We start from the raw sequence: 13322 nt of genomic DNA on the forward strand, positions 1-13322 counted from the left end.
TTACTGCAAATATAAATTTGCATGAGTTATTTTTGAAACACTCCACACCTGAGACTCAACGGTATATCTCAAGTTTCGGTATAACTCAAGTTACGATTGTATCTTTATTCCAGCGATTCAAACAGCGAAAGTGATTGTTTACGATAAAAAACGACTTCACCTCTCTCCACTTTCGTACAAACAAACAGACTCTTAGTTAAACCTCACGCTACATTAAATCCACGACCATTTGATCAACAGAACTAGTTACTATTATATGGTGATCAACTGCACGGCGCGAGCGGCGGCCCGCAGAGGCACTTGTTGTGGTCGAAGTGCGAGGCGCCAAACTGCTGGATGTACTTGCTCTGCGGTATGGGGCCGCAGAGTCGGTTGTAGCTCACGTCGAACTGGAGCCACTTGCGGTGCGCCGCCTCCGCGGGGATGCGGCCGTAGATCATGTTGTGGGCGATCTTCAGGATGTCCATCACCTTCGGTAGCTGCACCCGCGATAGGTCGAACTCGAACCGGTTCCGTTCCAGGTTTAACGCGTTCAGCTTCTTCTTGTGCCCGAAGAGGAACGACGCGTCGCCCGTGAGCCGGTTGTCGCCGAGGTCCACGTCTCCGAAGGTCGCACCGGCGAACGAGGGCGGGAGCGGGCCGGAGAGTCTATTATTATAGTATAAAATATTTACACACTCTCCTAAATTGATACGTCAAGTTAAGGTAAATTATAGAAAATTTTCTTATAAATATTTATTTTTTTATTTTTCCTTTCGAACTTTTAAAATATCTATATTTTACACCCTGGAGTTTTTAAGTTGTTGTATTTAATCTCTCCCTCCGACGGGGTTCCATTACTGTTCCGTTCATTTTTTATAATTTATACCAAAAATAGTTTTCAAAATAACAGAAATATATAATAAAAATTATTTTTTTTTCTTATAAAAGAAGTAAGAACAATTTAATCATTTTATCCTCTCCATTTACGCCATATCCTTCCGAAAATATTTTTAAAATTTTAAGAGAATAAAATATAAATTTTTAAAAGTTAGAAAAAAAAAAATAAAAAAAGGATATTATTGGGATGTTTTCTGTAATTTAACATTTAAGTTATGGAGAAAAACAATACTATCAACAAAGCTGATTTCCATTCTGATAAAATTAATTCATTAAATCCCATCCCTTATTAAAAAAAAAAAACTTTATCAGATGTATTATCATCTTTTAGTGAAAAATGTATAGAGCTAATCTCAACTATTGACCACTTTGAATTTAATCTTTAAAAAAGAAAAATTTACTCTTCAATCTTTAAATTTGTTTGATTTAAATCGGTCAACGGTATATTTATATTTAGTAAAATTGTACAACCTAATTTGCTAATTTTTTATTTTTTAAATTTATTTGAGATGGTGACAAAGCGTAAGACAAGCATTTTTAGTGCCATGAGCTAATTGAGATTGAAGCTAAAGTGCCAGGAATTTTTTTTTAATATATAATTTAGCTAGTTTTGTTTTAGCAGTGCTGCGTGCCAGGAGTCTTTTTTATAATTTAGCTAATTTTATTTTAGCACATTACAACAGAATTAGATTATAGGGACATATGTTTGAGACACTTTTGAGTAAATATCCCATGCATTTATGCTAAAACTTAAAAACACATCTACTAATGCCTAAATATAAAGTCCAATCCAACCAAAAATAAAAGATTATTCTACTCAACCCACCACACCCAGTCCATTTGGCCCGATTACAAACAGAAAAGAAAAAAAAAAGAAAAATCAATTACCTTATTTTCTTCTCTCTTCACTTAATCCACTGAAATTCTAGACGAAAAGCCTTTACTGTCGTCCTCTTCCGCCACCGCAGCCAACGAGATAGAGTTTCGGCGGTTGCTAAATGCTTAAATAAGTGTTGGTAAATTAGCAGCACTCTTTTAGGTTATAACGACACTTTTTAACTGTCACTATATAGCTAGCGACCCCACATATAGCAACACTTTTTAAAAGTGTCGGTAATTTTAGCTAGCAGCACTCTTTTGATATGTAACTATATTTAAAAGTGCCGTTATAGACCGTTTTTTTTGTAGTGGCAGTGCTGTATGTACATCCGAAAAAATAGTGTAAATTTTATATCTTTTCATCCACGGTCCAAATCTCTCCCTTGCCTTGCCAACTTTTTTAAAAAAAAATTAAAATTTTTTAAAAAATCTAAACCTTAAGATAAGGGAGGTAAGTTTACACCCCGTTCGGAGTGTATAAGTAGCATTTCTCCCTGTCTCTCAAATTTGGAGATTATCTAATTATGAATAGTTGCTTTTTAAAAGAATAACCTGTTGTTCTGCATACTTAAGGAAATTAAGTTTTTTATCTACCTAATTCTTAATGGGCAAAGTAGGAAGCAATTTTAACAATTTTCATATATAAAAAGTAATTGTTTTATATATAATTATATATTAGCTATAACCATTCTTATTAGACTTTGTTAATATATACACCTTTATGATAATAAAAAATAATATGTAATAAAATGTCATTAATCCTCCAAATTACTCGTAAAATTTTCTAGAATTTCTTCTAAAAAAACCTTCGACGATAGATTTTCAACTAGTGATTCAAATGAAGGCGGATCTGGAGTGGGAGAAGTTCCCCAACTCCCATCCTGTTTTCTCGATGGGTTAGGATGTGTTGGGCCAATAAGGCGCAGCCACGTGGCACACTGGTACTCCGCTCAGCTTTATTTATCAAGGGTAGTAATTTTGCTATGCACCGGGAGTATCGGAAGAAGTTTTAAACAACCACCGCACGAATTGAGGGGAGTTACAGTAACAGCGAGTGGTTACAAGCGGTTCCAATCAGCTAAAAGTGGTCCGAAAAAATAGGATTAGTGGCCGATCATGGATGAGGAGCAACTAATCAACATGGGCGATCTATAAATAGGCCAATAATATCCTGAAAAGAAGTCTTTTTCCCGAAAACGGAAGACCACCTTTATTTTCTCTACAATTTCTTCGCATTTCCTACGAGTAGTTTACTTGTAATCCTTTTCTTTTTCGTACTTACTGTTTTTCCTTAGGAGTAGAATTAAGACAGATCAATCGAGTCTGTATGCCTTCAGGCACACTCGATCCTTGTACTTTTTTTACAATTCATATTCAATATATATAAAGGCATTCGGCTCTTTCGTCCGACCAGTTACTGTGTATTCTATCCATTCGGCTCTTCGGCCGATCTTAGTGTGCAGTCCATACATTCGGCTCATACATTCGGCTCATCTAGCCGAATTAGTTTTATAGTGAAGGTTTTCGAACTCGGCTGATCTGATCCCTCGTCAGCCGAATTGCTTGATCCAGTCGAAGGGCGCAAACTTCGAAGGTCACTAATCGTAACCGCTCCACATCCCTACATTCTTCCCGAGGGAGATTTTTGACCAGATCAAGGATCGGGACGTTCGGCTCCTAACAGGATGGAATCAGTATGGATTGAATTTTATCCTATTTTTTGCCCTCTTGTCATTCCATTTGAAGCATCAGGACAAAAACTAATTTACAGTGAACTTGTAGCGGATCCGGACGGAACAAGAAAAGGAAAGGGTTTCCTAACTCCAGCTCTTTTTTCTCAATAGATTGGGACGAAGGTTTTACTAATTGGAATCCATTTGCATCCCTACTTGCTGCATCACATGGTTGTGATTTTTTGTGCAGTGATATGTTAAATATAAAAATATATAAATATCGTTATCTAACCGCTTAAATTTTTAGAGTATAATTATTATTTCACATGGTATCAGAACAGGAGGTTCTGAGTTGGACTCACGTCAGACTTCAGTATTATTAATTTACTCTCATTTAATTCAAACATTATTAATTTCCTTCCGTTTAATTCAAAGTCTACGTCATGAATTTTATAAAAAATCTCAGAGTTCAGACGTAAAGAGAAAAATTAAATATAAAAATATAATTTAAGTTTTTTTAAAAGTATAATAATTGTTTAATATTGTAGGAATTAAAAATAAGAGCCTTTTTTGTATATATCGCAGTGAATAGTGTACTCCTATTTTGTCTGCTCATGGGGATATGGACAACTAGAAACGGAATATTTGGTACTGATACAGATGTTCCATCAATTAGGTCGGTAGCTTGATGCCAACGCACAATAAAATAGCCATCGTCTTAATTATCGGCAAGTTTGATTGAAGAGCAATACAGAACGTCATGTAGTTAAGAGGGTTTTTCTACATAATTTTATTTTAGGGTGTGTTTGATTTTACGTAAAATTGTGAAAAAAAAATTTTCGGTAGAAAAAAATTTTAAGTCGTTTGTATTTGGTTTATAGGAAAAGAAAAGCAATTTTCATGACGATTATTTGGTTGAAAGACAAAAAATAAATAAATAAAAAACTATTTACTATATTTTTTATTATATATATTATTAGTATATTATAATTATTATATATATTTTCTCTAATTATATATATTATATTATATATTATTAATATATAATAATTATCCTCATATATTTATTTATTATAATTTATATATTATATATTATATAATAAATATATAATATAATATATAATAANTATATATATAATTAAAAAGGGAGAGAGAGCTAGGTACGCTACTCTCTCTCTCTCTCTTGGTCCACGAGGTGAAGCACACCGCGTGGACTGCGTGCAAAAGGATGTGAGCCGCGCCGCACCTGTGAGCCACGACTTTTTTTCTGTAGCTTTTTGTTTTCCGCTTGGACAGAGCGGAAAACGAAAACGTGATTTTTCCGCGTATTCATAAAAAAAAAATTTTCAGAAAATTTTTTTTACATAGAACCAAACAAAGGAAAAATATATTTCAACTAAAAAAAAATTTTTGAACTAGTTTTACATGGATCCAAACACGCCCTTTGACAGCGCAAAATTTTTTAAAAGTTAGCCCATGCCTAACCATTTATTAACCAGGGTAAATTTAGCGTGGTAACCTCGGGAGACATTTATGATAATTATTTATTATGATTACATAAGCATATGCGATATTTTAGATTTTATATAATATCTATACCTTAACATTATTTCCCCTAATCTTGCCACGTGGCAGCCTATCTTTCACCCTCAATTGCCTCTCTTTTGAACCAAATGGCTAAGCGGTTTCTTCGGCTTTCCTTCCCTGTAACGTCTAACTCTTCGGCTTCCCGTCTTATTAATTTTTTTTTTATAACGTATGTCTCTTCGGCTTCCTATCTCATAATTCTTTCTTTGTAACGTCGCTACTTCGACTTCCCTCTCATTAGTTTATATTTTCTAAGAATCGTTGCCCGAGAAGCCTGTGGGCACGACAAATGGCATTCTCGACAGCGACCTCGCCTACTACGTCCGCTCCTCTCGAGCTCGCAAGTGCACCGCCCTCGCTCTCACCGTCAACATCGAGTGAGTCGAACTCTAACCTTAGCCTCGAACCTTTCTCCCTCGATGTCGACCACTTATATTTGTAATGTATAGAACTTGTCGAAAAAGGATTGAAGGCGCTATAATATTTCACGAAAGCATCGGTGTTAGTAGAGAATGCCCTAAATGAGGATACAAAGGAATCCGATTTCTATGTAACACAATTTTTTCTTCTATAATTTTTTTTATCTTTCGTTATTTTTTATTAAATTATAATTTTATTCTAAGAGTTTTAAAGTATTTTTTATATTATTAAATTTAATCAAATATGATTATATCCGCCGCATCGCGCGGGTTCCTACACTAGTATAAGTATGAATTTGAGAGGGACGGACGTCCATGAGATTGCCTCCATTATATATTATTTTATAACAAATCAATGGTATAAAAAAATTGATAATTATTTCAATATATAAAATATATTTAATATTGCTAATTAAATTTAGTGGATTCATAATTTTAGTTATCTTCTAAGCTAAAACATATAATAATCATCTTAATTATTAAACCGGACTTTCAAAAATTTATATATTTATCTGTTTAAAATTTCAAAAATATTTTAAGAAAGAAAGAACATTAATGAAGCGAAAAAAATAGTTAAATTATTATTAATTCTTTTATAGAAATTAAACAACTTTTTAATATATTATTTTTATAATTTTAAGTGATATTTTTTAATATAAATTATAAAAAAATAAACAAAATAATAATAGAACGCTGACGAAACAAGACTACATGCAATAACTTGAAATAATTTTTCTTTTGAAAGAAAGATAACATGCTATCCGATTCGAAAGTTTTCTTTTAAAAATAAACTTAGCTATAAATGTCAATTAATTAATATTCGAACTTAAAATTTCAGATATTAACCACCAAAGCTTTTGCCATTAGCGCTAGCGACCGACGGTCCGTCGGTCGGTCAATATCTTGAAATATTGATAAGGTAAATATATAATTTTAAAAGTTTGAAAGAAAAAGTAAAAAAAAGAAAAGAAAAAAAGTGAGTATATATTTAGAAAAGAAAGAATTTCTATAATTTAGCCTATTCCACTATATAGATTAAATTTAAAAATTGAAAATAAATGGAGGAATTGCGCACCTGTTGCCGACAAGTGAGAGGTCGAAGACGGTGAGCGTGGCGGGAATGCGGCCGGAGAGGCGGTTGCCGTCGAGGCGGAGGAAGGAGAGGTCGGGGAGGTGCGGGGGGCCGAGGAAGGCCGGGAGGGGCCCGTAGAGGCGGTTGTAGGCGAGGTTGAGGGACTGGAGGGCGGAGAGGTTGGCGATGGCCGGAGGGACGCGGGCCGAGACGTTGAGGGCGAAGACGGTGAGGGAGGTGACGCGGCCGGTGGTCGAGTCGCACTCCACGCCCGACCAGGCGGAGCAGCAGGGGCTGCCGGACGTCCAGGAGGAGAGCCCGGCCGGGTTGCCGAAGGCCGCCTTGATCTCGATCAGCGCCGCCTTGTCGCCCCCGTCGCAGGCGGCGGCAAAGGCGAGGAAGGCTGCGGAGGAGAAGAGGAGGAGGGAGGAGAGGATCGCCGAGGGTGTGAGAGGAGCGTACGGCATTGTTTGAGATTGAAATTAACTACGGGGCGTGCTGCGTGGTAGTATCATGTCGGTGGATGTGAAGAGTGGAATAGAGGAGAGAGATCAGGGTGGTCTTGTTATATACGGAAAAAAAAACTATGTGCCCCACCAACAATCAATCACTGGGTGTCTATCTATCTATTTATCTATCTATCTAATCTAAGAGCTAGAAATCATTCACTAATTATATGAGAGTGAGGCTACTATGCTATCGGAAGCACGGAGCCTTCCGTGCTTCCAGCTCGTTTTTAATGTTGCAACTTTCGAATCGTCGATCGGCTCCGTTAAACTTGATCTAGAGTATTTGGAGTACCTAGAAAATAAATTTTATTATTTTTCGATATTATTTGCCTAGTGATCGAATGGGCTCAAAATCAACAAATTTCAATGACCGTAGTGAGCCGTTTGCAAGTTATCCAAATCACGTGAAATTTTGATAGAAAATTCTTTATACTATATAAAACAAGATTAATATCTTTGATTTAAAATTTTAATGTCATATTATTTCATTTTGTAAGATTTTTATTTTCAGCCGTTGATTTTGAGCCCCTTCGTTCACTAGGCAAATGATATCGTAAAATCATAAAATTTATTTTCTAAATACCTCAAATACTCTAGATCAAGTTTAACGGAGCCTATCGACGATTCAAAAGTCGCAATATCGAAAACGAGCTGGAAGCACGGAAGGCTCCGTACTTTCGATAGCATAGTAGCCGCACTCATTATCTATTACTCTCTATGAATCCCCAATGTTTTAAGCTGATGTGTCATAACCTCCTAATTTTAAAATTTTTTTAATTTAGAATGATCCATTTTATTCTCTCTCTCAACATACGTCTCTTCATCTCCCCTATTTAATTTTTATTTAGAATGAGCCATTTTACTTTCTCTCTCAACATACGTCTCTTCATCTCCCCTATTCAATTTTTATTTAGAATTAGTCATTTTACTCTCTCTCTCTCTCAACATTCGTCTCCTTATCTCCTTCATTTTATTCTCTCTTTCTCAACATACGTCTCTTCATCTCTCCCATTTAATTTTTATTTAGAATGAGCTATTTTACTCTCTCTCTCTCTCCATCGTTGGTAGATGTACCAAGTGAGATATATAAAAAAAATTTAATATTTTATCATTATTAATTACTACTATAGTTTCTACCCGCTGCAAAGCGCGGGACTCTTCACTAGTATGATATGGATTGTAGAGCGAATTTTATTCTTGAATGAGATAATATAAAATTTACATCTATTTTTAAATGTATGCCTAGCATTGCTCTACCATATGCAGCTGGGAGAGTCAATATTAATGGGCCATCATCATCTACTCTCTATCTATAATTTCANATAATTATCATAATATATTTAATTATTATAATATATATATATAATTAAAAAAGGAGAGAGAGCTAGGTTCACTGCTCTCTCTCTCTCCTCTCTCTCTCGGTCCGCGAGGTGAAGCACACTTCGTGGACCGCGTGTGAAAGGATGAGCCGTGCCACGCCTGTGAGCCGCGACTTTTTTTCTGTAGCTTTTTGTTTTCCGCTCTGTCCAAGCGGAAAAAGAAAACGCGATTTTTCCGCGTATTCGTAAAAAAAGCTTTTCCGAAAAAGTTTTTTTACATAGAACCAAACAAAGAAAAAATATCTAAAAAAAAATTTTTGAACTAGTTTTACATGAATCCAAACACGCCCTTGGATAGCAGAGGGCAAAATTTTTAAAAGTTAGCCCATGCCTAACCATTTATTAACCAGGGTAAATTTAGCGTGGTAACCTCGGGAGACATTTACGATAATTATTTATTATGATTACAGAAGTATATGCGATATTTTAGATTTTTATATATAATATAATATATAAGCATGAATTTGAGAGGGACGGACGTCCATGAGATTGCCTCCATTATATATTATTTTATAACAAATCAATGGTATAAAAAAATTAATAATTATTTCAATATATAAAATATATTTAATATTGCTAATTAAATTTAGTGGATTCATAATTTTAGTTATCTTCTAAGCTAAAATATATAAAATCATCTTAATTATAAACCGGACTTTCAAAAATTTATATATTTATCTGTTTAAAATTTTAAAAATATTTTAAGAAAGAAAGAACATTAATGAAGCGAACAAAATAGTTAAATTATTATTAATTCTTTTATAGAAAATAAATAACTTTTTAATATATTATTTTTATAATTTTAAGTAATAAATTATAAAAAATTAAATAGAATAATAATAGAACACTGACGAAACGAGACTACATGCAATAACTTGAAATAATTTTTCTTTTGAGAGAAAGATAGCATGCTATCCGATTCGAAAGTTTTCTTTTAAAAATAAACTTAGCTATAAATGTCAATCAATTAATATTCGAACTTAAAATTTCAGATATTAACCACCAAAGCTTTTGCCATTAGCGCTAGCGAGGGACGGTCGGTCGGTCAATAACTTGAAATATTGATAAGATAAATATATAATTTTAAAAGTTTGAAAAAAAAAGTAAAAAAAATAAAGAAAAAAAGTGAGTATATATTTAGAAAAGAAAGAATTTCTATAATTTAGCCTATTCCACTATATAGATTAAATTTAAACATTGAAAATAAATGGAGGAATTGCGCACCTGTTGCCGACAAGTGAGAGGTCGAAGACGGTGAGCGTGGCGGGAATGCGGCCGGAGAGGCGGTTGCCGTCGAGGCGGAGGAAGGAGAGGTCGGGGAGGTGCGGGGGGCCGAGGAAGGCGGGGAGGGGCCCGTAGAGGCGGTTGTAGGCGAGGTTGAGGGACTGGAGGGCGGAGAGGTTGGCGATGGCTGGAGGGACGCTGGCCGAGACGTTGAGGGCGAAGACGGTGAGGGAGGTGACGCGGCCGGTGGTCGAGTCGCACTCCACGCCCGACCAGGCGGAGCAGCAGGGGCTGCCGGACGTCCAGGAGGAGAGCCCGGCCGGGTTGCCGAAGGCGGCCTTGATCTCGATCAGCGCCGCCTTGTCGTGCCCGTCGCAGGCGGCGGCAAAGGCGAGGAAGGCGGCGGAGGAGAAGAGGTGGAGGGAGGAGAGGATCGACGAGGGTGTGAGAGCGTACGGCATTGTTTGAGATTGAAATTAACTACGGGGCGTGCTGCGTGGTAGTATCATGTCGGTGGATGTGAAGAGTGGAATAGAGGAGAGGGATCAGGGTGGTCTTGTTATATACGGAAAAGAAAAACTATGTGCCCACTAACAATCACTTTCTGGGTGTATATCTTGCTCCTCATCTATCTATCTATCTAAGAGTTAGAAATCATTCACTAATTATATGATATGGATTGTAGAGCGAATTTTATTCTTGAATGAGATGATATAAAATTTACATCTATTTTTAAATGTATACCTAGCATAGCTCTACCATATGCAGCTGGGAGAGTCAATATTAATGGGCCATAATCATCTACTCTCTATCGATAATTTCAATTTATTTGATTTAAATTTAAAATTAGGTTAAATTATAAAATAAAAATCTTTCTATAAATATCATTCAAAATCTATATTCTATCTTCTTAAAATTTTAAAAATATTTTCAGGAGGGTGTGACATTAATGGAGATGGCAAAATTACCAAATTATCATTCTTCTATAAAAAAAAATAATTTTTTAATATATTTTTATTATTTTGAAAGATATTTTCAACATAAATTATAAAAAGTAGACGAAATAATGATAAAATTATGGGATTAAATGCAACAACTTGAAATTTTAAGAGGATACGATAAATGTAGGTCTCTAAAAGTTAGGAAGAAAAAAGTGAAAAAACCAATGTTTACCCTTTAAATTAAATATTTAGTTTAATAATTTATAGTCATAAGAATTGTATAAAATTTGCTAACTAAATATGTAAAAATAAATGATTCATTCAAATTTTAAAGTCAATACGACGTTGACTTGTTCAAATCAAACAAATTGAAAGATTAGATAGTAAAATTAAAATTTTGAAAGGTTCAGTAACGCAATCAAAATGACTTTATTATAGGAGTTTGACCATTATACTCTTATGAGTACGATTGTCTTCGTACTCATAAATCGTTTTTGATGATAGAGCTTCTAAATCGACGATCCATACCATTAAACATTATCTAGAACATTTAAAATTTTTAAAAATCAAATTTTATAATTTTTTGACATTATTTACTTTACAATAAAAAAAATTTAAAATTGATAATTTTTAACTGCCGGTATGAGATACTTGTTAGTCTAACGATGTAAAAGAATTAAAATCGGTTGAATTTTTTATAAAATATTCTATTCATTATCTAAATAAAGATTGATAACTCCGATCTTAAATTGAAGAATCCGATCATTCATTTTTAGGACGTCGTTCGATTTTGACGGTTCATTTTATACCCGCTTGATGGACTTTATTATAATTTTTAAAAATTATGAAATTTATTTTTTAGAAGTTTCAAACACTCTAGATCATATTTAACGAAATGGATCGTCAATTTTGAAACTCCATCATCGAAAATAAATTGTGAGTACAAAGAGCTCTGTACTCATAAGAGTATAGTATCCCTACTCTAATTATTGTTTAAGTAAGTTCTATAGGTTTTTACCTAATAATTTTTAATAAATGTTAGACTTATAATTCAAAATGGTTAGGTAATCCTGTAACACTTTCATTCAAAGACTAAATTTCGTCAACTGATTTTATCATTTTTTTAAAGGATAAACTTTAACTATCACCCTGTGATTACTTTCTAGTCACTCTCAGATAAAGGGATGCAGAAATTACAATCCTTTTTTTTAAAAAAACTAAACAACTTCTCTTGAAGACTTTTTTATTATTTTTTTATTTTTTTATTTTTTTATTTTTTTTCTTGCTTGAGTTCTATTGTAGGTTTACTCTTTTACTCTTTCCTATTATTATTCTGTTTTAGTGCATATCATTTTAGAGTGAAAGTATAAGCTAATCAAAAGTACTTCTATATCGATATATAAACATTATAAAGATCATACTCTAAATTACACTTGTGGTTTGCGAATTATGAGGCGTGTGATACATCCATTTTAAATTTAAATTAGCAATAATTTATGACTTAAGAAATTTCAAATGTTATAATATAATGAGCTCCCCAGTGCAATTTAGTTAGCTGGATACTGATATATTGCTTATATAGTAGTAATTTCAAATTTTAGTTTTTGATATGTTTTCGATCGTAATACTGTAAAAAAAAAAAATATGTCTTTATTGCAATAGTTTAAAAATTTAAGGTAAAAATTTATTAGCCTAGGTAATTTTGTGGGTAATCCAAAGCATTTTCTTTCATTTGGATTCTTTGTTGCCATATCGTAGGGATGCAAATGGATCTGGGTTGGTGGAGCTTCCGTACCGATCTGCCTTGAATGAGGCAATAAGTGAAAACAAAAAATATAGTGCGTCCCGATTCCGTCTTGATCTAATCTGCCAAGTAAATGAAGTGGGACAGAAGACCTTTTTCTTTCTTTGATCCGTCACAATCTGTCAAAAATTTGTGAAAAACCCGCACCCGCCGCGAACAGTCCCGAATGGAGTGGTAAATGGGGCCCAAAAATACGATTAAAAGTTATCCACTCTGAATCTGCCCCGATTTGATAAAACTAGAGCAAAAATTAAGAGATCCATCCCGCCTCCTGATCTGCCTTGTTTGCATCCCTATCTCATCTTGGGAAGTTATCTAGTAGGTGGCTTTACAGCTCATGAAGGCTTTGAATTTGAATGAGTAGGAAACTTGGAAAGGTGGTCCAAATCTAATTATCTGCATGTATCCTGTGGGTATTTTTTTTTTAGGAATAGCAATTTTTGACCGCCAATGCGATCTGACCAAATGATAGCGGATTTAAACTTTGGGCCCTTTTGAGCGTCATTATCTAGTAATAAATTATAGAGATAATTGAATATGGCTTCCTACAAAGATATCAAATAATAAATATATACTATAAAATTTAAGTTATCAAATTTATTCTTCCAAAGTCCTCTCATCTATAAATATATTCGTTTATTACCAAAATTTAGATAATTATGAGTTAAAAAAGCTAACCATAGTTAGTTAAAAAATAAAATGACCTTTTATATCTTATACATATATAGAGTTCGGCTACTATACTCTTATCAATACGATTGTCCTCGTACTCATAAGTTATTTTCGATCATAGAGCTTCCGAATATCCATACCGTTAAATATTATCTAGAGTATTTAAAACTTCTATAAATTAAATTTCATAATTTTTCGATATCATTTACCTTACGATCAAAAGGTCACAAAATTGGCAATTTTAACGGACGATATGAGATACTTGCTAGTTTAACGGTGTAAAA

General features: G+C 34.0%; 1 protein-coding gene across 3 annotated transcripts; it reads right to left on the reverse strand.

Annotated features, from left to right (window-relative positions):
• Positions 1-10271, reverse strand: LOC109708118 (polygalacturonase inhibitor-like). 3 transcript variants are annotated; one of them, XM_020229721.1, is made up of 2 exons: positions 9622-10271; positions 1-648 (listed from the first exon to the last, which is right to left on the reverse strand). In XM_020229721.1, the coding sequence occupies exons 1-2, from the start codon at positions 10080-10082 to the stop codon at positions 264-266; spliced, it is 846 nt and encodes a 281-aa protein (XP_020085310.1). In that variant the 5' UTR covers positions 10083-10271; the 3' UTR covers positions 1-263. The 3 variants fall into 3 exon arrangements, 2 of the variants coding, with proteins under 2 accessions (XP_020085310.1, XP_020085309.1); XM_020229720.1 differs by lacking the exon at positions 9622-10271 and adding an exon at positions 6513-7063; XR_002215660.1 differs by lacking the exon at positions 9622-10271 and adding an exon at positions 1768-1830 and having other exon boundaries at positions 515-648.

This window comes from Ananas comosus, linkage group 3 (genome assembly GCF_001540865.1).
Source record: "Ananas comosus cultivar F153 linkage group 3, ASM154086v1, whole genome shotgun sequence".
Lineage (NCBI taxonomy): Eukaryota > Viridiplantae > Streptophyta > Magnoliopsida > Poales > Bromeliaceae > Ananas > Ananas comosus.